Raw genomic sequence first — 27,695 nt, forward strand, 5'->3', positions numbered from 1 at the left:
AATTAAGCTAAGGTAATAAAGTAAGTTTATCATACGAACAATAATATTTCGCTTTAAAGCCGAGATATATAACGTAAGCTTCTATATATATAACCACGTCTTTTATAAATCGGGCTAATAAAACTTTCTTTCGAAAAGTTTTATTATACGATCGCGCCCGAAATAACTACTAAAAAGGTTATTATAATATACCTATAATAACTATACTTAAAATAACGTTTATTTAAAGATATATACTTTTTTATTAAAATATAATAATCTATTTATTATTATCGCTTATTAATATCTCAAGTCCGCCTCGGCCTCTAAACCTCTCCGCCACCGTTAATAAGCCTCGTCCTTTCTTTAAGCTTAATTAATAAAGGTTTCCAAATTAGGACTAACTTCTAATAATAACGGGTCTTCTCGCTATACCGAATTTCTCGCTTTTTAACAAGTTATCGCTTAGGCTAGAATAACGCGTTTAAGCGTTAATCTTACCCTATATACTACCTAGGCTAGTACGCGAAGCCTACCTTTTAAAAAGCTAGTATCTATTACTAACTTTCTTTTTAAAGTAAGTAATAATATTAAATTATTACCCGTATCGGTAATATAATCTAGCCGTCTTAACGGGCTATTAATAAAGTTATTTTTACCCGGCTAATAAATAATTATAAAATTAAAAAGGGCCAAATATATATATTAATATACATAGTAATTATTTAACCTATTAATCTTTATAAAGCCTTATAAGTTTCGATAATTCGAAAATACCTCGATAATATATTTTACCTTTTTTAAATAATACCTCTAATATTTAAAGTACGATATTATTATAAGCATTTTTTGGTTTAATATATTATAATTAAGCTCCGCCTTAGAAAACTTTTTAAAATAAAAAAAAAACCGGGTGCCAATAACCTCTAACACCCTTTTAAAACAGGGTTCCAGCTATTACGAACTTAGAAACGTTTATTTCTAACCGTACCAACTTCTTAGGATCGAAATAGGTCAAAAGCGGCGCCGTTTAAAAAGCTTATTTTAAGAGTATAAAAACTGTTTTAATAAGGCTATCTAAATAGAATGCTCTTACCTTCTATCTAGTTTCGCTACTTTTAAATAACCTTATTAATGGGGTAATAATTTCAAAATACCCTTTTATAAAACGTCGGTAAAAGTTATAAAACTTTAAAAAGATTTAAAAGTTATAAACAGATATCGGCGCTAATTAATCCTTAATTATATCGATTTTTAAAAGATTTATAAATACCCCTTTTATAAAGATATAATACTTTAAGAATTTTAAAGACTTTTAAAAGAATTAATATTTAAATAGTTTTACGTATAAGTCGGCTTTTAAAAGCTTTTCGACCATTTATTATAAATATTTCGTATAGGTTTTTTTATTTAAAAAGTAAATTAAAATATTATCGATATATATTATATAATAAATATCTATTAAGTTTCTTAAATATTATAAAATATAATATTAAAAAATAGCCAGGGTATTAATAAAGTTTATCGTTATTATTAAAAACTCGAAATAGCCGTATTAAGTTCGAAACGCCGTTTTCTACTCGTCCCTACGCTTAATACGGATACGGTAATACGTATTCTTAAAGTCGATTTTAAAAAAAATTATAAATTAAAAGATTTTATTTAATAACTCCGAAATAAGGGGTAAAATATACCGGTTTTTAATAATAACGCTATTTAATCCTTTATAATTAATATAAAAACGCAAGGTTCTATCTTTTTTTAAAACGAAAAAGATAAAGGCCCCCGTTAGACTTTATAATTTTTAAATCTTCCCCCCTTTTTTTATTTTATCTAACCATTCTCGTAATATTTAAAATTCGGAATATAATAAAGGGTAAATAAGTCAGTAAAAAGGCTTTATCCCGGGTTCGAGATTAATAATATAACTAGCTACTCGGTCCGACGGGAAGATATCACATTTTTCGGTTTTAAAAAAAGTAGTTAGGTATTAGATATAGCTAGGAATACAAAGTAAAGCCCCTTCCCGAGCGTTTTTCCCTCCTTTTATACCTCTTCTCGCGAAGATATAATAGTATAATAAAAGGTATTACTTTTATAGGCGTAATAGAAAAGGCGAGGGTTTATAAGCTAGACTTTAATTACGTTAATAAAGAATTATTAACGGTTTTTTCTTACGTTAATAACCAGTTTTAACTCTTATATAACTTTATAAAATAATAAGACCGGGGTATTTTTATAGCGAAAGTCCCGGTCGATAATAACGTAAAAACGTCGGATCCGTTTCGTGGCCCCTTAGAAATCAATAAAATCAAACTTTATTTAATAAACACCGTAAGTAAAAATATATAAATTATTAATAAAACTAATAGATATTATTTATAAAAAGGTTTAAAATAATTTAACCTGTAGAACGAAAATATGACTAATTATATCTACCTTAAAGTACATATCTAAATTAAGATAAATAGAAATTAGCGTTATACGTAATAAAAGAGTAACGATTATAATAAGGGCTTATAAAGTTTTAAATACCCTTATAAAGAGATCCTTACTCGAAAAGGGTATACCTTTATTTAAAATTTTTTCCCGTTTCCCGAAATTCGTTATATTAATATTTAATTTTTAATAAAATATTTATTAATATAATATTTTTTTTTATTATATTAATAATAAATAATATAGTTTAGATTTAAGTAACTCGCGGTACCGTTCCGTGTTAGTCCGGCTTATATATTTTTAAGGTAAAACGGTAAAATAGATACGTTCTATTTCTTTTTATAATTCGGCGGGCCTTACCTTTTACGCTTAGAATCCCTAGGTTCCGGATTATCCGAACTAGCGTAACTTCGCGGGCCTTTAACGGGCGTTATTATTATTCGGTTTTTTATATTCCTTTTTTTATTAATTTTAGTAAAATTTTTTACTTTCTTTTTATTAAATCGATTATATTATTTCGTTATTCCGGAATATTATTATAATAATTTATAATATTATAACGTAAAAATTAAAAGAGCTTATTAAAAAAATAATATATACGTTTTCGATTAGAGCGCGGGCGGACCTAGCTTTTTAAAGAGGTTAGGTATTTATAAAACTACTGCGGATCCTGGTTTAGGAGTTAGTACGCCTTTTTTAATTAAGAATTAATTATAGCGGCTTTATTAATAAAGCTCCGAATAACCGCCCGCGTTTATTTTAAAAAGGTTATTTAATAATATTTTAATTATTTCGATTTATATTCGAAGGCGTATTATTTTTTTAAGCGAAATTATTATTTTATTTTTTAAATTATTTAATTACGTACGTATAAAATCCTAGCGTAAACGTTACGGTAATGTTTTAAAATAGTTTTATAAATTATTTATAACTTTTTAACTTAACTTTTCTACCATACTTTAATAAAAATTAAATTAAATTAATTATATTAGAACTTAATTAATTTATTAAAGTTTAAATCGAGATCGCTAACTAATAAGGTTCCGTTAATATCGCTATTTAAAAATAAATTATTAATAGGGTTTAAGTTATACCCTTTTAATTTTAAAAAGGTATTAGTTTCGCCGCCCGATAAGTTTAAAAAAGATAAAAAGTTTTTTACGTTTCTATCCTTTTATTAAGAGGCTTATTTCTTAACTTTTTTAAAGCGTTTTTTAAATAACGACCGTTTAAGCTTTAATTAATCGAGCTCTTTTTAAAGGCATACTTTTAAAGGTACGTCGGGGGGAACGTCGGGCCCGATAATAAATAAGGGATTATTAGTAATATCTGTAGCTGCTCTTGCCTCTTTTTCTTTTTCTTTTTTTAAGAGGGGGATTTGTCGGTCCTTCGTTTTCGCCATCCTTAACGGTCGTGTTTAAAGGATTGGGGGCTATAAAAATTCTCCCTTTTTTCCTCGAAATCGATATTACTAATAAGTAGGTTATATTATAAAAGCGTTAGAATTATAAAAATATATCGATCCCTAGGTATTAATAATATATAAATATAATAGAATAAAGTTAACGCTTATCCCGTATATATTCTTTACGGGAATATGGGATATTATAAAAAAACTAGAAAGAGAGGGGCCCGGGAGCTATAGGACGTACGGATGCTTCCTCCGTCCTGTTACATATTACGAGCTAGTTAAAAGGTTTATTTTTTAGCCGTATATAATAACTAGCGGCTAAGCCGTAATTAATATATTCTTTCGCGATATTAATAAGCCTTTTAATAGCCGGAACCGGAGGATAAAAAACCAAGTAGAGGCAGAACTATTTAAACCTCCCCCCGACGTTTTCGATAAATAATTCTCTTTTATAACGTTATTAATACCTACGATTAGCCGCTAAATTAAAGAGTTAACAGATACGCTTAGTAGTAATAATATTATTTTCGATAGCGCGACGCGCCGGGTTTTATTCCGGCAGCTCTAAAAGAGTCTAAATACTTTAAACGGCTAGATCGGCTAACTAGAACACGAGAAGTTAGTTTTAAAAGGTAATTTAGAGAAAAAAAGAAGTAAAAAGAAGAAAAGAGTAATGCCTAACCTTAATTAAAAGTTTACGCGTATACGAGATACTATAATAATTAAAAGGGAAATAAATAGCGTTATACCGGAACCCTAGGCTATTACTCCTTTATTATCGGCGTCGAAAGCCGTTATAATTAAATCTAACTTTAAATTTGAAATTAAAAGTATTATAGAAGCGTTTCGAGACTAAAACGGTGTTTTTAAGATTTTATATTAATTTTTAATTAAATTATTCGTATTATTATTATATAGTATTGTTATTAGTTTTTAAGGTCGCTATTATATAAGGTGACCGTAGTACCGTTAGCTAGCTTAATACTTATTTTATTTTAAGTTAATATATAATATTAATAAATTTTAAAAATTAAAAAACTTTAATAAAATAAAAATTATAACTTAAATTAATATACTTATTATAATAATTGTTATAAAATAAATATTAATTTAATATATATTATATATTTAAAGTATTAAATTAACGCTTTAATATAGAATTTATTATAATAAATCTTTAATATATATATAAAATAAATTAATTAAATAAAAAATTAATAAAGCGTTATTTTAAGAAAAAATAAAACCCTTATAAAGAAATCTTTATTACGATGCTATATATAAATAAAATAAACTATTCTTAAGTAGCGCACCCCTGCTAGGGTGTTTTAACCGCTGACTTCTATTGCGTTGCTCCTAAGCTCAACCCTGCTCCGGTGACTTCCAGGCAAGCCATACTTGCAAAGCCCCTTCCAGGCTTTATATAATACCGAAGAAGATAGTCACAATGAAAACCAGTATAGCAACCTAGAACGTATACCACTGGACCCCGTTCCGCCGGTCGTGCCACCACTGCATCATAGTCTGCGGCCGGGCGTCATCCAGCGCCTGCTTCAGGATGACGAGGCGATTGTTCCAGTACCGGAAGCTCTCGTATCGCCGCTCGTGGGTCCAGAGGCTCCCGCAGTGCAGCATAGCCGGGTCGAGCACGAGGTCGCGGCCCTGGCCCTTGCTGATTTGGGCGCCGAGCCACTTCTGCGTCGCGGCGTCGTTCTGCGGGAACAGGAGCGAGAAGATGCGGAGCGTCTCGTCCAAGAATCCCGCGGGGAAGAGGGGTTGAGATGGCTTGCTCGTTACCGCGTGCCTGTTCTGGAACTGGAGGAAGGATAGGCAGCTGAAGACCAAGATTTTGCGGTCGTCGTCGACGAGACGAAGGTGGTCCGCCAGGTTCGGCGTCCACCTCGACCTCCATCCCGCCAATCTTCTACAGGTTCAACGCCGTCAACATCTTGCTGATCTGGGCATTCTCGGGGTTCAGCTGTTGCTCCTGCTGCGCGCCGAAACAGCGCTCCGTGAAGTCCACTATGGTGCCGCTGTCCCAGTGTAGCGTCCTGGGGCCCGGCAGACCGTTCGGCGGGTCGCCAACGGCGACCATCAGGAGCAGCCTTGCGCAGAGATTGATCGCGCAGTTGGCGGCATCCGTGTCGCCGAATGAGGAGGCTGCGTGGGACTGCAGGATGTCGCCTCGCGCCCGGGTCTGGAGGACCATGTTGGCCAGGCGGACAATGTCGTTGTGCGTGGACACGGAAACGTGCAGACCGCCGTCCAGGAGGAACTGTAGGCACTGCGTAGAGTAATACTGGAAGTATGGCAGCATGCTGCGCACGTCGTCTTCAGTCGGCGCTAATTGCCCCCATAGCTGGCACATCAAACCGTGTCTGATCTCTTCTCCTATGATACCAACCAGCCTGGTTTCTAACCTAGGCAACACGACTATGGATTGGAATTCCTTGGCTAACTATATGGGATGTTAACATAACTTGGTATCAGGCTTAAAGGCAATCGGGGATATAATAAAGGAGAAAAACATAAGACAAACCCCCAACGCCATTGCCCAAGTCTAAAACATTCTTCCAGTGCATGAAAAGCAGTTCTTAACACAATCATTCAACTTAATTTCATCATACCCCAGAACTCCCATACCCCTCAAGATTGCCCGAAGCAGTCGAAGAACCCGTCCCTCCTCTGTCCCTTCGCTGCCGCTGCCGATGCCCCATCAAAGACGCCCTCTCTCCATCTTCGTCTTCCTCGCCTTCTCCGACTTGTTGGTTTGGGTGTTGCTTTTGCTGGAACGCCCGGCTCTGGAAGTAGACGTACAGCGTCAGGGATACACTGACGACGGTCCCCGAAGCCGCGAAGAACACGTTGATGGGGACGGGGTTGCCATCCAGCGGCCCATGCGTAAGGGCGTCCAGGGCCGGCTGGATGATGTTCGACAGGCCCGAGGCGCAGGTGATAGTGCCGTAGATACGACCAAACGTGGCGAAGCCGAAGACTTTGGTGACGTAGTCACTAGATGAAGGGAATTAGCACTGATGCATATTCGATTTACTAGGGAAAGGGGTGAAGGGGGAAAGTACTTACGACATGGTAGAGTAATACAGCGGCCGAAACAAGACAAACGCCACCACCGTCAGGTATCCCGCCCAGACGTACGGCAAGCAGTTCAGCACGCCCAGCCCCACGATGAGCGCGCTCAGCACGGCCAGGATGACGGTGACGCTGAACTCGTTAAGAATCAGGCCGATCAGTGGCGTCGACGCGACACCCGCGACGGGCAGCGCGACGTCGAAGAACTCGTTGATACGGCGGGCCGCTACCAGGTCCTCGCCGAGCATGTACTGGTACTGCGCCCGCAGCGTGGCAATAAAATAGTTCATCCGCAGCATCTGCAGCATTGTGAGTATCAGTATCAGCCCGAACCACGGCGTCGCCATCTGCCGCCCCACCGGCAGTCCGTGCAGCACGCCCCAGACCCCGCTGGCCTCTTGCCGCCGCTCGAGCCTATCTTCTCGCTTGCGGCGCTCGCGCGAGCCCCCCGCCACGGTCTCGATGCGCTTGACTTTCGCGTGGCGGGCCTGCGCCCTTCCGGCTCGGGCCGCGCGGCGTTGTGCGTCGGTATCCAGCTCGTCGTCGGAGCTGTGGGCGTCGTAGCGCGCCGTCTTGGCGCGGTCGAGGCGGTCCTGGATCTGGGGCATGGCATGGTACGCGTGGGCGGGCATGAAGCTCAGCTCGGCCAGGACAATGAGGACGGGCACAATCAAATAAGCGAGGAAGAAGTGCTGCGGCTTCAGGCGGCCGCCGGAGGCCTCGTAGGCCATACGGTAGAAGAGGAACACGGCCGCGGACGCGTCGAAGGCGCCCGTCACGAGCGCCATGACGACGCCGGTGTAGCGCGGAAATGCGTTAGCGAGCTGGAAGCTCGGCACGAAAATGTAGGTGCCGCCGAGCCCTAACAAAAGATTGCCGACGAGGTAGCCGTCCAGCCAGGACGGGATCACCCTGCTTTTGGTGAACGCGGCCGCCATGAGCAGGCTGCCGACGGCTAACACGGCGGCCGCGATCAGGTAGCAGGTGCGCCGGCCCCGCTTGTCGAGGGTGAAGCCGGCGAAGATGGTGGAGACGTTGAGGGTGACGGAGGCCAGAATGAAGAACAGGTTGAGCCGCATGTCCTGCGCGGCGCACGGCTTGTTGTTGTTTTCGCTGCTACCATGCTGGCCCAGTCCGGTGGGCACAGGTCCGAGTAGACACCCTCGGCGATAAGGACGGGCTTAAGGGCAGCAAAACCGCATACGATGCCCGAAGCTACCGCGCACACGAAGATGGCGAATCCCACCTGAGCTATATGTAATAATACCGAATCAGCAAGCCCTCCGAGAATGAGCGATAGCAATTACTCAATGAATGCGAATGGATGACAGAGCAACGCGAAATAGTCTTACCTGCTCGCAAGAATGTGGAGGCATTGTACGCTGCTATGGAAGTCAGGATCGGGAAAGTGAGTATACTCGGCCTTCTTGTCACCAAAGGCATCGTAGCTTATCGTGCTCCATTTCGCGCTCTTGCGCGGCGGCGGCGAGGAGCTCTGGGTCGTCGTCCGGGGCGGTGCGGCTGGACTGTCTCGCAGCCCGAGGTCGACTGATTCAGGGGCAGCCCGGCGTTGTGCTACGGACATGGTACCAAATTATTGGAGAAAGGACCCAGTTCAATTACTGCCAATTCGTATGACTCTCCCCGAATATTTCCAAAGAAAAAAAAGCAAAGCCTCCTTGCGCCGCACGCTCATCAATACGACACAAAGTCAAGTTCTGTAAGTAAGATTATATAAATAGTATCCGAGGGTATCGACAGCCATGGTCGTCTGATTCTCGGGGGTTCCATGATGCAATGTTGATGAGGGTCGAAGAATCTAGATCCATGCAGCAGGTGGGGCTGGCTTGTTGCAGAAGAAGTTCTTGGAAGCTCTTCCACAGCGGAACATAACTACCGACAGCTTTCAACATAGTCGTGTGACTATTTAGATCTGATGCGGCTGCATTTCGAAATCGATCTTCTCTTTTGCCAGAGCATCGAAAAGATACCACTGTAATTGGTCGGAGCTGAGAAGGACTTTGGACCAGAAGAGACCATCACAAGCGGTTTGCGGGAGCGCTAGGGAAATACAGCCAGTGGGTAAGCAGATAACGCTTACAGCTCAGTAGCCTGATTCAGTCTCCATCTTGTTCATTAGTCGCATGGTCGAGAGATGGAAGATAAATGAAACATAAAGTTGTACAGCAATCGGGTTTAAGGTGTTGATCATGCCGGACAAAATGTTCCGTAGCGTGGGGGGACGGCCAGTCCCGTGTCGTGCCAGAAACCACCAACTCAATCGGAACAAATTCCTAGCAGAAAGGGGTAACAGCGCGCAAAAGGTGCTGCAATCCACCACATCTCCCGTCAAGCATCAAGCAATAGCTCATCATTGATCATTACAAAATCTATCAACAAAACAGAAATGAGAAAACGTATACGTATAGGGGTATCCTCGAATCCAACCACAGCAATCAAGTGCCTGCGCGTTGTTTAATACTCCAACCACACGTCTCTCCATCCCAACGTAGTACAGTACACATTACATAGTAGTCCCATCCATTCCATTCCAGTGTCATTCTCATCGCGCGGTCGTTAGTTCCTCACTCATCAAATCAGATATCATCATCGGCGATCGGTTCCCACTTCTTCGCCTGCAGCTTCCGCACCTTCTTGGTAGGGCTGCCGTTGTTCGCCACCCGCGACTTCTTGCTCCGGATGCTGCTGGCATCCGACGAGTTCGCGATCGAGTTCAAGCTCATGTTGTCGTCGCTGAGCATGCTCCGGCCCGAGCCCGAGCTGGTGACGCGCAACGCCTCCATCCGGCTGCCGACGCCGGCCATCTCCGACTTCACCGTCACCATCGCGTCGCCTCGCTCCTGCAGCGGAGCTCGCCTGCTGGGCGTCCGCGACCCCAGCTCCCTCTTCAGGACCGCGAGCTCTCTCCGCAGCCGCTCGTTCTCCTGCTCGAGATTCTCCACAAGAACATTTTCCTTGTCCTCCGCGCCTTGGTTCTCATCATCGTCGCTAACATTCATGAAACCCACGCCACGCGCGAGCACTTCGACCTTGCGGTCCCAATGCTCCTCGCCCCGCTCTAGCTCATGGCTGAGAGATGCCTTCCACCGGTTCATTTCCAGAGCCAGTCTTCTCTCAAAGTCGGTATAGCATTCCTCGCGGATCTCCTGCTCCAGATCTTGCATCCGATCTTCCATGGATAACAAATGCGCCTCGGCAGCAATGCGGGCATCCGTCTCATGACTAAGCTCCGCATTCAGCTGGTCAATCATCTCGGCCATGCGGGCAATTTCCAGCGCCGCATTCTCCATAGTACCGCGTTGTTCGTTGTCTGACTGCGGACTGAACATTCTTGTCGGTGAGGAGGGCTGGTGAAAGAATGGCCTGTGGTGCTGCATTGAAGGTGACGTGAGAGGGCTGCTGCCGGTGGGGCTGGGTTCCGGATATGGTAGCGTGGGATAGGAAAGAGTGCTCGAGGTGCTCGGGTGCAGGATGGTTTGAGTGATGGATGGTACCCGTGGGACGGTTACCGTTCGAGCTAGAGCACTGTAGCGTAAGATCTGCGAAGTAGCATTGAAATCCGCGACAGGGTCAGCTGTCACGACCATGACCGCCTTCTGAGGGTTACGTCGGTGTATCGACGCTGATTGTGTGAATGAAGGGGAGGGGAATGAGTTGGAGAACAAGAGCTCGGTCAATTTGCATTGGCGGAAAGGCACCAAGTTTGGCTGTGATTGACGTGTTAGTAATCATGTTTAGGTACCACCCAGCCGGGAAAGAACGCACCTTGCTTGTATTGCCCATATCACTCTGCATCTGGAGGCATTGGCCAAGATACATCAGACTTTCGTTAATCTTGCCTGCTTCGGCAAGTGTGGCACCCTGAGTCTTGGCATCCCTCGCCCGTTCACTACCCGCCAGGTCAACAATGCTAAGCGTACTGCCACCCCAGGCTTTGTCACTCCGACCACTACGACGCTTCTTCACCTCGACACAGAAGAAGCCATGGCTACGCGAAGAGACACTGTTGCTCCCGGTGCCCGCTACTCTTCTCTCGTGTAGGCCGGCCTCGAGCACCATCAATGCCTCTGTGAGACTTCCACAGATGACCTTGCGTAGCCCAGCCACCACCTTTCTGTCCGGGACTGTTCTGTTGACTTGAAAAGAAGAGGGCGGCGGCGGTACTCCTTTGTGGCATTGGACTTGATAGGCGGGGTTAGAAGATCAAATATGCGATCATTGTACACCTCATACATAGATATGAGGATGGTGTATTCGGCCGAAGGATCGCATGAGGCCCGAATCGAGTCAATGTTGGGTATTTGAGGAAATGTGGTGGGTCGTTGCAGTTTTGGTCTCGGCGTGGATGGCGGTGGGAAATCGGCCTTTACTGGGGAGTTAGTAAGATTCTTCTTTGACTCGGATGCTGAAGTGAGCGACATGTAGTGCTTCTTGGGAGAAGCAAAGGCCAACTTTGGCTTGCCTGACTTGGCATTGTGTGTGGAATCAAGGCCCTTGGCCGATCCTCCAGGCAGCATTCTAGGAGGCGTGTCGAGAGTAGTGATGCGCGACAGGTCATCTTCATGACGAACGAGTCGCATGCTGTTGGGGCTATCGGGAAACATGCCCGGCAATTGGGGGCACATGTGTTGAAGAGACGCGCGAATAAAATCTTTGGTGGGGGACTCTCGTACAGTTATTGGTGTTCCGGCTCTTGATCCCCCCATGCGCGAGCTTGCGAAGTCGCTGTAGACCGTCTCGAGAAAGGCCGGGGCGGAAAAGAAGGTGGCTTCGGACGGGTCGGACGCCTGGATGCTGGCCTCGAGGTTCGTGTTCTTCGAGCAGTCGAGAATGTTGGATTCGACGGATCGGAAAATGACATCGAGTGCCAGTTGGGTCAGACCACGCTGGGAGCGCGATCCAAGCATGGTGTGCGTCTACTATGGCATCAGCTGCGAGTCCAACGACTTGGACGACCGGGGCAAGCAAACCTTTCCTGAGCCTGTCGTACCCAAGGTAGCCAACAAACCATCTGTGCCTTCACTGCCATGAGGTGCGAGAACTCCCTCGAGCAAGGGCAGTACTCGGGTGCCTTGGAACAGGTCCAGCTGGGTGGCATCTTCCTCAAAGACTCTTGTGAAGGCGAACTTTTCGACGGCGCGCCTTCGGTCATTGGGCGGGTTCAGTGTAATTTGCGAGGGAGCTTCATCCTCCTCGGGCTCCTCTACCATCAGAAACCTTTCGGAGTTGGCTGAACTTGCTGGCGTAGGCCGTAAACGTAGGTAGACCTGGAATAGGTTCGCACCGGGCTTCTGCGGCGGATCCATCATGATGAATGGATTGCAAGGTGATGGATGTTAAGGACTGTTACATGTAAAGCCTCGAGTGGTGAGGGAGAGTAAGAGAATCGGTCTCAAGATAAATGCAGACTCGAAGCCACAGCAGAGGAATGAATGGACATGCTGTGAGTGCGGGAACTTATGCAAGCCAACTGATCAAGACGCGTCTTTGGTAATAATAAATTAATAATTGATGCATTTACTCTTATTCGCTTAGCGTTATTGACTTGGCTGCCGGTCGGGACGGCAACCGCGATAAGATAAGCGCTGGAAGCAAGGAAAAGTGCACCTGCACAGACGCTGCCGTCGTACTTTCACTGTACTTCATGTGACATTCAGCAGTAACATGGATGCGAAAACCTGGATGGATGAAAATGTATATAGATAGAATCTGCTCAAATATCTTCTCTTGACTGATGACATGTCAATTCTCACATGGAAAAACGAGACTACTTTATTAACGTTTCTCTCCTCAAGGTATCAACGTTTTCCAGCTCGTTTGCCCGTCGTTCGTGAACTGCTACTGCTAGCTCCATGTCTCTCAAGAAGAATGAGAAAGTTAATTGGGTTTCCGAGTGGAGCTCGGTGGGAAGCCGACCAGGCCTGGCCCCGTTGATTGAACCGAAATGATGTTAAAAGTGAGTCAAAGAAATCATTGAACCTTCGAGCTGCGCCGGTTTCAAATTGTGCTGTCTCGTTGGACTTGGTTGGCTCTAGCGCTTCAGAAAGCAGGGCGAGGGCAACACGAGAGTCTGCCTGTCTGAGCAATATTTGTTAATCTCTCGCTATCTACCAGGTCGCCATCTGTTGCACATACTAACACCTTTACAGGCCTTGGGTAGGTAGGTAGCTCCTGTGTTAGAGACCGTTGGTACAATGGAATTATGTATGAGTCTGCGAGCTATTTGCTGACTGCGTACGTTGCAATGCATGTACTGTAGGAGTATGACTGCAGCACACGTCAAGTGGTATGTATGACTGGCTGCTCTCGGTACAGATAACACCAAGAGAGGTTAGAGAAGCTTGTTATTTATGGGGAAGGGACTTGGAGACCGCCACGCGCCAAAAGACGAGGCATTCGACATCGCGCCCTGGCACCAAGGGTATGCCTGGAAATATCTCGATTGAATTGTGGAATCGCGTCTGGCTGTCCCGACAATTTTTTATTTTTGTACCGTCAACCGTATGGCGTAAGTCGAGGCTAACTGCCAGAGCGGGTATGAGGGGTCGGAGGGGCTCAGGATCCCCTGTCGTTCAGGCGGATCACTTATGACGAGAGCCCCTTTTTCTTCATCAGTGTTTCTTGCGCTCGGCCGTGAACCAAACAGGAAGCCGGAGCAACACGACACGGGCCAGAAGGAGGAACCGACCACGAGATTATGGAGATCATGGACGGGTCTATCAAGTTTATTTTATGTTGTGTGTAGTGGTGCTACATGGAAGCAGAAATCCTACCTCGTAACGGAATTAAAGACGGAAATAGTTCATACTATTTGCCAGAAGCTTGCTGGATACCAAGAGAGGAGCTCTCAGGCTCAGCTGCTCAGAGCGAATTTACTTTTTTTCAGGATAAGAAAAAAAAGGATGTGTGGGGATATGAGAGGATTCGGCTCTGGGCTACATATGCACTCTTTTGCGTGAACAAGATTGGCTTGAATTCTATAAGGCGGGCATGGGCATTGGAGGTTGGGAATAGGTACATGCAGGTCATATCATGTCGAAGTCCAGGAGATACTGCAGCTGGAGCTGAGGTCAGCCTCCTATCATTCCGTCAGTGGTGAGACTCACCCTCCACGTATTTCATTCGACCCGTAATCCGAGCTGGTGAAGCGGAAATTGGTGTCACTCGTCCGAAGTGCACGATACTACAGATACAGTCATGTATGACTCTTCATTAAAGGTGGCACGATGGCAGGTGGACGTTGAGGAATCCCGGGTGGGGGCAGCATCGTCGCCTGCGGACTGGAGAGGAGGAAAACGTCTCAATGCTGGATTAGGTACCACCGCATGGCACATGGTTCGTTTTCTTTCTTTCTTCTTTTCCTTTTTCACAGGTAGGTTACTATCGGATAGAATCTTGTACTTACAGCAAACACACGCACTTCAAACACCAGTGCGTCTAAATAAATATTCAAGCAAGCTAGACACCAGATGAACAAGACTGCTGCATTTAGCTGCATTAGCAGCCAGACCAGGCCAAACAGTAGACTGGAGGCGTTGTGGGCAATCTTAACAGGATTTGTGTACGGAGTAGCAGTTGTGAAAATAACGGCATCCTCGAAACGGCTCGGCGTCAGAGTCGGTTTGCTCCAATGTGTAGATGAGACCAAGCTGGAGTTGGGGCCTGTGACAGAAAAGGTGCATTTTAGGTGCAAATGGCGGTGACGCACACCTCCAATTTTGGCACAAGTTCGAAGTCTCAGGAGACAGATGAAATGCGGTAGAAGTGGGAGAAAAGGAAGCAGCGAATAGGCGTTGCGTCGTCCACTGACAAAGACGTACGTCGAATTCAATGCCGTTAGTGGAGGGGGGTCCTGGAAGTACCGTGTAAAGGTGGTCTTGTAAAAAAGTACTTCTCCAAAGTCGAGGTCCCATGTGGGCCAATCAGACGACTTGACCCCACCATGGAAAGAAAAAAAAAAGTTTGGGCTTGACGGGCTCTCGTCCTCGGTGGCCTATGTTTTATCCCTGGGGCAGCCTTAAGTGATTGTATTCTATTCTCTCTTCTCTTCTTCCCTTCCACCAAGGAAACCAACCAAACCACAGACAACGAAGTCGCCCTACCAATCCATAGGATCCATTTACTACCAGAACAACTACGTCGAGAAACCATGCCTTCGGCCGTCGCTGAGCTGTAAACGCCCACTGCGGGACGTCCCACCCCCTCTTGGGTGCGTCCCGTAGTCCAGCAGTTCACCGAGATATTTCAACTCCAGATCCGACCTCGACGATAGTCCCCCTACAGATTTCCCACTGTACTGGCCCATTTTGTCACCAGACGGGCCATTGAGGAAGTCTGACCCAACCAGAACAAACTTCACTCCAGGCCCTTTTCAAGGCTTGCACTTGAAACCTTAGATTGACGATACCTGATATTCCGCTTGGTCCCGACACAACCTGAAGAATATCGTTCTACCCGCTTTCCACTGATTGATCCCGATACCATAAACCACTTATCACCCTGCAAACGCAAAGGGTAGCTATAGACATATTTGCCAATCTTCGGAACCACTACATCTCAATTCGGTTCCATTGCATCAGATCGAGGAACTTTTTGGCTTCACCGCCGTTTGTCCCCATCTGGAGATCGTCGAGTCCCAAGATCCTTGTCGACCCCTGCATAACCCACAATCCATATCGCGGCACATACACGGATCCGCCACACACAGCCCGATGTCGAGAAACGTCCGGCCGAAGGCCCCTACCACACCCGTCAAGGCGTCCAAGAAGCGTCGGGGCTCCGACTCTTCCTCTTCGCTCGACCTCTCCGACGAAGAGGGCGGCTATTCGGGTGTGGACGCCATTACAGACTCCGAAGATGAGGACGAGGACGATGTTGTGGCGGCTGAGGAGGAGCAGATTCTAGTCAATGAGTGGCGAAATACCACCCACAGCTCCCCTCGGCCGATTGAGTCCGAAGACGAAGGCGATGATGAAGATGAAGACGAGGAAGAAGAAGACGACGACGACGACAATGACGACAACACAGACACGAGCGCCAGCTGGGAAGGCTTCATGTCCGACGGAAATCAAGACGCCGTTGCTGAAGCGCCAGCTGCCAAGAACACTGGCAGTGTATCTGATGCTGCTGTAGAAAGAAGGGTTCGCTTTGACGTACCCGATTCCGACGGTGACACAACCGACACTGATGATGGGGTTGGTTTCTTCCCCGACATCTTTGTGGACCAAAATTCGTTGGACCCGTCCTTCCGCCGAGAAATCGAGCAGGACGACCCGGACGACTCATCCAATTCAGGCGGTTTCTGGGATATCCATGGACCACATGACGGTGGTGTAGATGTCATGAGCACCTTTGCTGATGGTGACCTTGACTTCTTTTTTGAGGACGACAGCACCCCGGTCGCAACTCCCGGCACAGCCCATGAGCCTTCCACCGGGGTTTCTACCCCTATGGCATCGCCTGAAAAGTTCTTCGAGGATGATAACTCCCTCGATGGCTATCAGAGTGAGTGGCAGAACCAAACTGCCGTGCTAGTCTTCAAGCTAATGATCCCTACTAGGTGACGGTGACACTACCGAAGATGAAGCCCCTCCTGAGCGTCCCCCTCGTCGTAAGATTCATCACAAGGATCCACCCGAGGAGGTCTCGGACTCGGATGCTATCACCCTAATCAAACCGCGTCGTGGCCAACCCCGTGTTGGCCGGTTCAACCTGGAGAGTTCCGGGAAGAAGCCAGTGGCCGTTGTCAACCCCAGGACTGGCAAGTTGATGATTTTTACCCCCCAGAGACTGCGGCGCCTCGACTTATCTCCGGAACAATTCAACTTTCCTTTCTATGAGCCCATCTCTCAGTCCTCTCCCCTGCTCAGCAACTCGGGCAATCTGATGATGGGTGCCATGTTCTCGTCGAACACGTTTGGCGATTTCATGAACACTCAGCCTGTCGGTCCCATGGAGGCTTTCTTTCCACATACCGCTGACAACACTGCTGTCGAGGAGGAGGAGAGCTCTGATGACGATCTGGATGAGGATGAGGAGGAGCAAAGGCTGAACGTCGATGACTTTGTGGACTTGGGAGATGGCTCATCGGACGACGAAGATGTCAACGCGGTCGACGAGACTGAGGATCTTTTCTCGACTACACCCGGACGACCAACAACTGCCAACAGTGACGTCACCTCCCTTCTGAGTCACTTTGAGAACAACTCGAATATTGTCGGCGCCTTCCGTCGAGACCAGGCCAACTCGCAACTTATCCGCAATGGCAAAGCCACCCGCGAGTCCTTGGCCTTTTCGAGCCCTTACTTCGAAGGCACCCTCCGCGGCATCAAAGACGGCCGGCTTACCGACACCAACATCCCGATTTCACCGCTCCGCAAACACAAGAAGAAGTCCAGTGTTTCCGAAAGCCCTTTATCTTCTAATAAACGGAAGGCTTCTGCGGAGCAACACCTTGGCCACAAGCGGCAACGCAGCATTCCCGATGTCGAGCTGCTGCACATCTAAAGGAGATATATCAACTAACAACAACTCCATGCGTCGAGTTGGATGGAAACCGTTCGACTTCCATCATGAATCAAAATACGAAGAATGGACGGCATGGCTGAATGAAGCCATCCCTGGCCACCCAAACCAGTTCGCTTACTACTACAGCATTTCTTTTATTGTTTTGTTACATGTTGTTCCATGTTATTGTTTTTATTTTTTAGTACAGAAAAGCGTGGTTTAGAAGCCGAGTGATTGCTCTCGAGCGGTTTAGTCACAAAGGGTGACGGGTGGTAGACAAAAGTGATGCATGGTGGAATTGGTTCCATCTTCTGTGTGAGTATGATTTCATGAGCACGCGAGCCTCAACTCCACTAGCCCTCGGGTGATGCTGTTGGCTGTTGGCACTTGCCGTTCAACTCGAAAGAGGGATGAGTTGTGCTCAACGCCCGCGCGTCCTGGGGGCTCAACATTTGGTCGATGCGGAGTTGGCACGCCTAGCTAGAGACGTGAAAGCGAAAATATATAGTTATTTCTCTATCCGGATGCCAGATGAATGCAAGTGACTGAAGATGTGTTGGTCTCATCTCGTGATGGCTGGTGGATGATGCATCATTCCTGCTTGTGAAGTGCTGTTGTCTTTGTCCATTCCCTCATCTTTGCATCCGACCCCCCTATCCTACCTTCATAGCATGCGTTCCCACGGCTTATGGTAGACCCAGGCGATCTGCGTCTTCTATGTGTACAGCAGTAGGTCTGCGGAGCTTCCCTTCGTCATATAGCATTACGTGTATGCAGATCTGCGTGGTATAATGGTAAAGAACGATCAATCGCCGAGAGTCTTTCGCACAGTCTATATCTGACCAAAAGGGGATTGGCAAGCTGGCTACCCACCACCGTACCGTGGTGCAAGGTGGTGTCATCATCTCCATATGTACACATGCAACATCAAGAAGGTGACAAATCTATCTTTGCCACTCATAGCCCGCCAAAATCTAAAACGGGTTGGTTGGATTATGGTCGCATTTCGTGGTTTGCATGCATCCTTGGGCTGTCGGCTATTGCCGAGTCCACGGAGGTGGCCGGCCGAAAAAAAAAGGCCAAAAAAGCAAAACATACAACACCGAGGATTCCCAGGTCGTCACCGACCCTTAGTACTAATTCGGCTCTCTGCTGCTTATATATGGGAGAGCGGACGGGATCCCTAGTATTCAGCAGGCTATGGTCGTATGTGAAAGAGAAGTCCCTTTTGACTAATTATATAATGCCACGCATGGCAGGCAGAGGCGGGCCAGGGGAAGCCCCAGTAAGGGGCATTATCAAGGGAGGGAACGGAGGGACGCATTGCGAAACCAAGTCCTTGTACTCTTCGCACATGTGACCGAAGTCTGTCTCTGCCAGGCTATATTCTTCCCTTACAGCGTGTCGTGTAAAGTAGCGATCTTCAATACGCAAATGGCATCGCCAGCCAACCAGTCCGCATATTACCCGCACCGAGCTGCCCCATGCCCTGCAACGCTTTGGCGCGCTCCACGTCCCAGAACACGACGCCGGCCCATTTCCACCAGTCCAGGGTCACCGTGAAGTGATTGCGAACCGAAGCAGGGATGTTTGCGGGCGGGATCCGGTACAGCTCGTGACCCCATAGATCTTCTGCCCCTCCCATGTGATGATGTAGTTCGCTGCCGACCATGGCGTCCGTCCATCCCCAGGGGGCTTCCAGTGGCGCGTCCGAAGTCAGGTTGCACGGGACCAAGGCCGAAGGCACCGGGGGCCGGGCGGTCCGGTACGTAGACCGTGGCCGGCGGCAGCTCCAGTGCAGGAAGTGGTACGCCCAATCGGATTGGACGGGGCCTTCGTAGTCGTCCCATCGCAGCAGCCGGCCGGCGAGGCCCGGGACCGCCGCCATCGCCGCCGCCAGCTCGCGCCGCAGCGTCGAGAGCTGCGGGTAGTACTTATAGTACCCCGTCCGCAAAAACGACGGGACCGGCGGGAAGTTGCTGTCGGTAAGGATGCGCCTGTCTCCACGCAGGGACTGCGCGCAGACGGGTTTCCGGGCGTCCCACCACGCCTGGGTCGGCGGCACACCCTCCTCGGTGTTTTCGCACATCCGCAGGACGGAGCAGAGCCAGTGGGCGAAGCCATCGGCCTGGGCAACCTGCTCGAGCTTCCAGGTCTCGAAGAGACCCACGGCGCGGCTGGGGAAGTAGCCCCGGTCGTACGGCCGCGTCTCTTCCCGCCACAGGTCGTGGAGGTCCACGATGGCCTGACGGCGGATTTTTACCCCTTTATTTATTACACGTTCTTTAACCCCTCGATATTAGGGTCTTTGCCCTTATAAAGGCTTATTACCGAAAGGAGATTAGTTTCTTGACCTTATTAACGGATTTATCCCTTATCGGTAAACGGAACTTCTTTATATGCTATGCTAAAGCTTATAAAAAGGCTTTATTAGTTTAAAATATTAAGGGTGGTTAGTACAATAATAGTCTTTAGCTCGTATATGTTACTAAGTTACTCACTAGCCCTCTTTTATTCGAAAATAATAATCGAAAGCGACCGGAAGAAATAACACAGGTTTTAGCTAGTTAAGATAAGGCCTTCACACTTATTTAAACTCTTTTAACTAATAATCTATTATAGTTAATATTAAAAAAGTGTATTAATTTAAAACGTTAAATTCGATACTTTTATTAATTAAATTTAAATAACCCTATTATATAACGCTAGCTATTTAATAAGATTTAAAAAAGATACTATAAAAAGGATTATCTATTAATTAATACGGAATTATAAATATAGTCTTTAAAAGAGAAGTTGGAGCTCGTAAGGCCTCGAAAGAAGCAAAGGGTACAGATTAGCCCGAATTCGAAATTCGTATTAATTAAAAGCATACAACGTACGAGGGAGGGGCCAGACCAGGTTGAAATTGAGAACTCGGATTCTGAGATATCTACTGTATCAACAATCGAAAGCGATTGCATTATAGTCCAAAATTGAAGGAATGGTGGCTATTTAGAGCTGGTGGTCGATTTCCGCGTTCTATTTTGATGGGGTGTCGGTTATGGGGTGACATACGTTAGGATGGGGAAGTCCAAGAGAGGTTGTGCCGAAGCAGAACGGGAAGATGGAAAGGTGGCGGATGATGGGCGGTATCTCCGGGGGAGGGTCTTTGCACGACTGCAGTAATTGGACCGCATGGCGGCAATGACTGATAGCCACGACATTGTTATCCCGCAAGCACTCGATGCAGGCGAAGAGGACGGACAGGAACAGCGCGAGGCCAACGTCGAGGTCATGGGTCGTTGCGGTCTGTCTCAGCGCCCTGTTATAGTGGTTTATGGCTATGCACTCCTGTTTCACGGGATCACAGCTGGGATTGTTTGCTTGGTCCAGCTTCTCGTAGAATAGGCTGATGGCCAGGACGGCTTGGCTTCGTCGCACTTGACTCTCCGGGTCCTACATCGAACGAACGAAACTCGATTGGTTAACTCGACCAAAGCCAGGACAGCAGACGTTTGGCGGGATCCACTGACTTGCACGTGATGCAGCCCGTCCGGGCTTTCTCGAACCCTTTGCGCGGCATGGAGTGCAATGATTAGGCTGATTGGTACCTCTAAGCGAAAGCTCGTGGCAGGCGGCCGTATGCGTCGGCTTTCTCGGTGGCAAGTTGGCACACGCGGCTCGGTCATGAGGGTGGTGCACTGACTTGCGCATCTGGGAGGGAACTTTTCGTCGTGAGGGTGTTCACCTATCGAGATTGGGCTTATTGGCTGTGGAGAAGAGACCCCCCCTTTCGTGGGGCAAATGCGAGGGGGGGGGGCTTGGCAGTTGCAGCCAATGACGGATTTTTCTATCAAACGTTTGCCCACAGGGTCTTTAACAGTCCAATATGGACATTGCTTCCATCCATTCCAAGTGTCAGCATATAATAAGGTGATCAGCAACCACCGCGTTATGCAAAGCAGTTTGATCAAGTAGACTAGCCTCGTGATGGCCGGCAGTCATGAAGTGCTGATCTAGCAGTCTCATTCATATGCAATAGTGCAGTACTGGTTGCCGAGAAGTCCATCACTAACTTTACATCATATTATGGTGCAACTTTCGATCTGTTCATGGAGCTGGGCAGCTTATGCCCACTCTATTGTGAGTGCCAAGTTCTGTTCTACGATTCAGAAGCGCTGCGTAGCTCGCTATACAACCTCAGCGTCCATAGTCTGCTCTTGCAGGCATGTGGACGGACAATTCATCGTTCCTGTATCATGTACTATTCTGCTCTCAGAACATGGCTAACCCGAACAAGGGACTAATCAGGCCGTCCACACTTCCTTCAGCCTTGATTTCAAGTCAGACTTGGCCATCATCCAGACGCTTACTAAGATAGGCAAGAGGTATATACTCCTGGCTAGAATACAGGTTGATCGACAGGAAAATCTTCAAGCAAGAGAGCGATATGAAGCATCAGAGAATAGGGGCGGTGTGGATCGCTTCTTGACCCGCAAAGATCGCATTTTGGATAAATTGCAGAACATGCAAATACAGAGTGACCTGCAAATAGCACGTAAGTACTCCTTGCCTATTGGTTAGATTTCTGCTAATTTTCAGGTAAGGACACGGACAAGAGCACTATAGGACTCTTTTTCCACGTTCGACCACCTCAGGCTGTTTAAACAAAGTCCTCGAAAGCGTATAGCAAGATCGAGCTAGATCTTCGAAACTCCTCAATTTATTCATGGTTTGATGGACGGAGTTCGGAGGCCTGGTATTCAGGTAATAGTAAGTCTTCAGCTCAGGTACCTTGGATTCTGCATAACTTCTGACTTTCGATAGTTGGGTCTGGTAAACTGTTGCGAAGTAAGCACACGAAAGATTCTACACAAGAGGATCGATATTGAGATTTATAGAGCTAGCACGATCCAGCAGATGGTACAGTCAAACACAGCTTGCGTGGTCGCCTTCATGTTCATACGAGGAGGTGATAGCGACCCCCTTAATGCAGGCCTGTTTCTTCGGTCTCTTCTGCGTCAAGCCAGCATGAAGAGTTGGTCTCCCAAAGGTTTTTATGGTCGGTCTTAAAGAATATGGCAAGAAGCAAAGCTGATATTTGTTGAAAGCACTCTTGGCTCTGTTCGCCGCTGGCGACGAAATAAAGTTATATCTTACTGGTGGCACAGGTCTTCGATACGACATTGATTTTACGATTTTGAACATATCTCTCTGGGCTGCCAAGCAAACAGCAACGATATTGCAACATATTACATCGAAGGAGTGTTGGACGAGAAGCTGGATGATGGAGATCTCAAGGCAGGAGACGAGATCTGCTCTCAGCATTGTGACGATGGTCTTCGTCGAGCCTTGGAAGATCTTCCACGTGGTGTGAGAATCTGGTTCAACTCGATGAAGATGGCGAACTTGTTTCACTTGGCCCACTCGACTCTGAGGGATTTCCTGGCCGCGGCATCCACCGACTCCAGAATGCTAGGTGTCAATCTGGATGTGGAAGCACACAACCACACATGTGTGATTGGTTGACTCATGTCCATGGTCAGTGCCCCCTGCTGCAACTCCTGACGATCAATGCCAAGCTGTGACCAACTATTTCCCGCCGTCAAGGGTAGATGGGGTGTGGCTCTGTGGCTAGTGAGCGCTGCGCCACTAGTGACCCATTGACCATAGATGATGCAGGTACGGAATACTCCGTGGGGGGAATCAGTACACAGACACTATTGGCTCTAATAATAGCCTACCCCGTTGGGCACCATCCGCCGATATGTGACGCCATGTGTGACAGCATCACACCGCCATCGAAACATCCACCTTTACGGCTCTTTATTTAAGCAGTATATCGATTTGTATACTGGCTTCACTTCACTTACTTCCCAAAATATTTTACGAGATTAACCACTACTCAACCGCTAGTCTTCAAGTACTACCCCGCATAGCTCAAACGACTGAACCACCAGTATCGCATCATGGCTGGTCTCATGGAGAAGTTGGACGAGTCCGGTAGCCCAGAGTCGACTGGTGAGTACTGATTTAGGGATCACGTCCTCGTTTCCATGGCCCATCCACTAACAACCAACCAACCCTGCAGGCTTTCTCAACAAGTTGATAGAAAATCTATGGCCCAACATCAACGTCGCCGGCAGCAGGATGGTCAAGGACATAGTGGAGCCCATGTTTGCCACTATGCTTCCCGGCCCTCTTGCTGGGCTGAAGTTTGTCAAGGTTGATCTTGGCAACGTGCCGCTCACCATCTCCGCGGTAGAGGTGCACAAGACAGAGCAGGGCGGCATCAAGCTTGACATGAACGTCGTGTGGGACGGCAAGAGCGACGTTGAGCTGGATGGACATATGATTCCAAAGCTGGTCAGCCCACGATTCATTGGCCCCTCTTCCCTTTTTCTTCGTGCGCAGGACGGTATGCTGACCAGATCTCGGCCTTATAGGGAATAGAACGTGTGCAGCTCAAGGGGCGGCTGTCAGTTCTACTCGCCCCTCTGACGAATATCATTCCGCTGGTACGTCTTGATAACATACCATAAGTCGGTCCTCACTAGGGCCAACCTACTGACAAGTCGCGCAACAATCCATAGGTCGGGGCTGCCCAAGTCGCCTTCATCAACCCGCCATCGCTGAAGCTCGACTTCACCGACGCAGCCGAAGTCGCCGACTGGGTCCTGATCGACAAGTGCATCCGCAAATGCATCATGAACATCATCGCCTCCATGGCGGTGCTGCCGAACCGCTACCTCGTCAAGCTTGACGCCACGAGCGACTACTTCCAGACCTACCTGCCCCACGTCGGCGCCCTCCGCCTGACCGTCAGCAAAGCCGTCGGGCTGCAGCAGGTCGACCCCGAGAAGAAGAAGGAGGGTATCGGTGCGCGGCTGCTGGAGAAGCTGTCGCTCAAGGACACGCCCGACTACTACTGCCGCGCCAGCCTCGGCGCCGAGGAGGAGTGGCGCAGCACGACCAAGAAGGACGAGAAGGCCGACCCGGAGTGGGACGAGACCCATGATTTCCTGGTCGCCGACCTCGAGCAGGAGATTGCTCTGGACGTCAGGGACGAGGACCCGGTCGACGACGACGATGTGGGCGTCGCCCGCACGACCGTGAAGCAGCTGCTGCTCGCGGGCGGCGAGCAGGAGCTGCCCCTGATGCACAAGGGCGAGTACACTGGGGCCGCCGTCGTCGTGCGCGGCCGGTTCCTCGACTTCGTCGAGGATGCCGCGCTCTTGGAGTCCTCGGGTCAGCCGGAGGGCGGCCAAGAGGAGAAGGACCGCATCGCCGGCCTGGCGACGGTGCTCATCGGCAGCGTGCGGGGCCTGCAGCCGCCGCAGGGGTACCAGCGCGATGACGGTGACGCGAATGAAGACGACGACAAGAAGCTGCTGCACAGCGTGAAGGTCGAATGGAGCGGCCGGGAATTCGTCACGGCTGCCCAGTCATGCAGGAGCCCCGACGACGACGACAACAGCTTCAAGAACCCGAACTTCGACCAGGCCTTCCGCTTCCCCCTGAGTGCGGCCGCGCTCGCCGCCGAGGGCGGTCCCGGCGCCTTCAAGATGGTCCTGCTGAACGGGAAGAAGGAGGCCGGCAGCGTCGACGTCGCGTTTGGGGGACGTGCTGGGGGCGCCAGGGATGTGCAAGGAGGAGCGGTTCGACCTCGGGGCCGGGGTGACGGTGCGGGCGCGCATCTCGCTGCGGGCGTTGCGTCCCGCTCAGTAAGAGAAAGAAAACAACATGCCGCACGGAGAAGTGTAATTCTTCTAATGCGGAAAGCACTGTTTGCGGAATACAGTACGACAGCGGATATACATTTGTATGAACATAATTATCTTAACCCGGGACATTATTAGATGAATATCCTGTGCAAGTGACAAACCCGACGACGTGATGTAGAAGGCTTTGAAATCAAGTTGGAATTCAGACCATAAGAAGTAGATACTAAACCACTGTTTAAGCGGTTATAATACACCAGGTTTGGCCCTGAGCCAACTGAAGTCCCCGAAGTTGTCATCTTGACCCGAACTCGTCAAAGATTATTCATTAATTAGCAGTCAAGTGTGGCCTCCAAAGCTGATAAGTCTTAACAGCCAACACGATCCCAACGCCCAACGCGCCGACGGCACCGCCCCAGACCAACCCCTTCACTGCCGCACTATCCCTGTCGCCGCGCTCTGCCCGCTCGTCGTCAAAGAGCACCTCCTTAGGCCGGTACGGCAGCGGCACCGAGTCCAGCCTCGACGCGCCGAGGAACTTCTTGCCGAGGCGCCCCAGCAGCACCTTCTGCCCGAGGATGGGCGAGATGTAGTGCAGGACGAGCTTCGTCTTGAGGGGGCTCTCCGACGCCAGCAGCGACTGGAGCTCGTGCGACTCGCGCACGAGCTGCTGGGCCCGCGCCTCCCGCCGCGCCTGGGTCTCGGCGAAGGCGCGCGTGATCTCCGCCGTGCTGAGGCCTTCGAGCTTCCGCTCGCCGCGACTGGCGCCCAGCCGGACGAAGGCGTTGAGGAGCTCGGCGCAGGACTCGATGGCGCCATTGGCGCCTTGGCCGCCCATGGGGTTTGGCTTTGTTGCGTAGAATTCATGGTCAGCAAGGAGGACGATATCTCAGACACCAGTGTTTTTAAGACGGGGGCATATGCGTTTGCAGACGTACCTTATGAGCAGAGTCCCCGAGGGTAATAATTTCCCGGAAGAACCACTTCTTGTACACATACTCATGCAGCGGCGTCAAGGCCGACACCGTCCCGTGCTCGTAGATCTGGCCAAACGTAAACTCCTCCGTCACGGGCAGGTCGTAGTTCCGCTCGGCGAACCGGGCCTCGTCCTCGCGGGAGTAGGACGGGATGTCGGACCCGTACCGGGGCTCGGGCAGCCGGTCGCACAGGAACCAGTAGACCTTGTCCTGCGGGCCCGTGACGATGAGCTGCGACCGGCCGTGGCCCGTGACGGTGTGGTCCGCGCCCTTTTGCCAGCCGGGCACGTGCTTCGCGATGCCGAAGCTGCAGCGGTAGTGGCACACGACCTCGGTCTCGGCCTCGGCCGCGTCGAAGTAGCCCGGCTCCAGCGCGGCGGCCAGGCGCCGCATGGCCGCACGCACGATGCTGTGCACGCCGTCGGCGCCCACGGCGATGGTGCCCGCGAAGACGGTGCCGTCGGTGCAGTGGACCGTGACGCCGCCGCCGCCGCCGCCGCCGGGCGCTAGCTTGATGTCCGAGACCTTCTTCTTGAGGAGGACCCGGTCTTTGTGCTTCAGGTTGTCGTACAAGATCTGGAGAAGCTGCTGCCGGTCAAAGAAATACAACCCATAGCCATATCTACACGATTTACTTAGCCGACAGCCCTAACCAAACAGGTTTTTGAGGGCTAAATGAGAGACACGGAAAAGGGGGAAGTACGTGTTGGTGAGCGTGAGTGGCCGTTGGGCAGGACATAACTTACCGTTTTTCCAGTTGGGACGATCTCTCCGTCAGGGACGAGATGATGGTGCCATCGGGGCGGCGCATATGCATCGTATCAGAAGGCGGCGCGTCGGCGAAGATCGCCTGGATCGACTCGAACAGGCCCATCTGATCGAGGATGCGCAGGCCGTTGATGAACAGGCCGATGCTGGCGCCCACCTGGGGCGCGATGGCCGAGTGCGACTCCAGCACGACGTAGTCCATGCCGTGCATCTCGAGCATGTTGGCGAGGACCAGGGCGGTGACGCCACCGCCGGCGATGATGACTTTGAACTCGCTCATCTTGCAGGTAAAAACCGCGATAATGGTGACGATGGGATCGGAGACGGCATCTCTTTTGCGTGATGGGGACACCCCGTCCTCCTATATGCAGGGGGCTTCGTAGTTGGAAAGAAGACCCCCCCTTGTTGTTTTACACGTGGCAGCCACAAAAGTCGGTGTCAAAGGCAACTTCCGTGTACACCCCTGTGAATCGGGGCCGATGGTGTTATGGGTGTTGGTAGGTATGGAAAGTTGCTTGTCTGTATCGGGCCCCATCGCCCCTCCGGGCTCCCGAGCCCTTCCGCATGCAACCTTAGAAAGACGCTTGAAGATCCAGAAACGTCGGCCACCGCCGCAATTACTAGAATGAACTGTTCTTGAAATTCAAGAGCATTATTGCATTTGAATAACCAACGATTTCTCAGTAGCCTGTGCTCATTTGGGTCTTTCGTTGACATTGGGCTGATTCGGTATTGAATCAAAGCTGGAAAAGGGGTAAGCATTCTTTGGCCATCACACAGGAAGCACAGGTGCTTCGTCCT

General features: G+C 48.8%; 7 protein-coding genes across 7 annotated transcripts; 2 read left to right on the forward strand and 5 right to left on the reverse strand.

The window, feature by feature from the left end:
- Window positions 1-5,296: 5,296 nt before the first annotated feature.
- PG994_006615 (uncharacterized protein) lies at window positions 5,297-8,504 on the reverse strand (the record flags this gene model as incomplete). The annotated part of the gene is made up of 7 exons (XM_066858024.1): window positions 5,297-5,729; window positions 5,758-6,147; window positions 6,554-6,841; window positions 6,914-8,016; window positions 8,040-8,170; window positions 8,272-8,301; window positions 8,354-8,504. 7 exons carry the CDS (start codon window positions 8,502-8,504, stop codon window positions 5,297-5,299), a joined length of 2,526 nt encoding a protein of 841 aa, XP_066717293.1.
- Window positions 8,505-9,516: 1,012 nt separating this feature from the next.
- Window positions 9,517-12,249, reverse strand: PG994_006616 (uncharacterized protein; the record flags this gene model as incomplete). Its single annotated transcript, XM_066858025.1, has 4 exons — window positions 9,517-10,647; window positions 10,706-11,054; window positions 11,105-11,856; window positions 11,911-12,249. The coding sequence occupies 4 exons, from the start codon at window positions 12,247-12,249 to the stop codon at window positions 9,517-9,519; spliced, it is 2,571 nt and encodes an 856-aa protein (XP_066717294.1).
- Window positions 12,250-15,651: 3,402 nt separating this feature from the next.
- PG994_006617 (uncharacterized protein) lies at window positions 15,652-17,446 on the forward strand (the record flags this gene model as incomplete). The annotated part of the gene is made up of 2 exons (XM_066858026.1): window positions 15,652-16,444; window positions 16,500-17,446. The coding sequence occupies 2 exons, from the start codon at window positions 15,652-15,654 to the stop codon at window positions 17,444-17,446; spliced, it is 1,740 nt and encodes a 579-aa protein (XP_066717295.1).
- A 1,423-nt stretch (window positions 17,447-18,869) lies between these two features.
- Window positions 18,870-20,409, reverse strand: PG994_006618 (uncharacterized protein; the record flags this gene model as incomplete). The annotated part of the gene is made up of 2 exons (XM_066858027.1): window positions 18,870-19,691; window positions 20,329-20,409. 2 exons carry the CDS (start codon window positions 20,407-20,409, stop codon window positions 18,870-18,872), a joined length of 903 nt encoding a protein of 300 aa, XP_066717296.1.
- A 31-nt stretch (window positions 20,410-20,440) lies between these two features.
- On the reverse strand, window positions 20,441-21,011 carry PG994_006619 (uncharacterized protein; the record flags this gene model as incomplete). The annotated part of the gene is made up of 3 exons (XM_066858028.1): window positions 20,441-20,467; window positions 20,504-20,884; window positions 20,958-21,011. The coding sequence occupies 3 exons, from the start codon at window positions 21,009-21,011 to the stop codon at window positions 20,441-20,443; spliced, it is 462 nt and encodes a 153-aa protein (XP_066717297.1).
- A 2,386-nt stretch (window positions 21,012-23,397) lies between these two features.
- Window positions 23,398-25,156, forward strand: PG994_006620 (uncharacterized protein; the record flags this gene model as incomplete). The annotated part of the gene is made up of 5 exons (XM_066858029.1): window positions 23,398-23,449; window positions 23,520-23,794; window positions 23,875-23,946; window positions 24,022-25,035; window positions 25,079-25,156. 5 exons carry the CDS (start codon window positions 23,398-23,400, stop codon window positions 25,154-25,156), a joined length of 1,491 nt encoding a protein of 496 aa, XP_066717298.1.
- A 321-nt stretch (window positions 25,157-25,477) lies between these two features.
- Window positions 25,478-27,174, reverse strand: PG994_006621 (monooxygenase; the record flags this gene model as incomplete). The annotated part of the gene is made up of 3 exons (XM_066858030.1): window positions 25,478-25,996; window positions 26,088-26,748; window positions 26,873-27,174. 3 exons carry the CDS (start codon window positions 27,172-27,174, stop codon window positions 25,478-25,480), a joined length of 1,482 nt encoding a protein of 493 aa, XP_066717299.1.
- Between the last annotated feature and the right edge of the window lie 521 nt (window positions 27,175-27,695).

Source organism: Apiospora phragmitis (genome assembly GCF_038363925.1).
Source record: "Apiospora phragmitis strain CBS 135458 chromosome Unknown utg000006l:1.0-5683423.0:1.0-5690449.0, whole genome shotgun sequence".
NCBI lineage: Eukaryota > Fungi > Ascomycota > Sordariomycetes > Amphisphaeriales > Apiosporaceae > Apiospora > Apiospora phragmitis.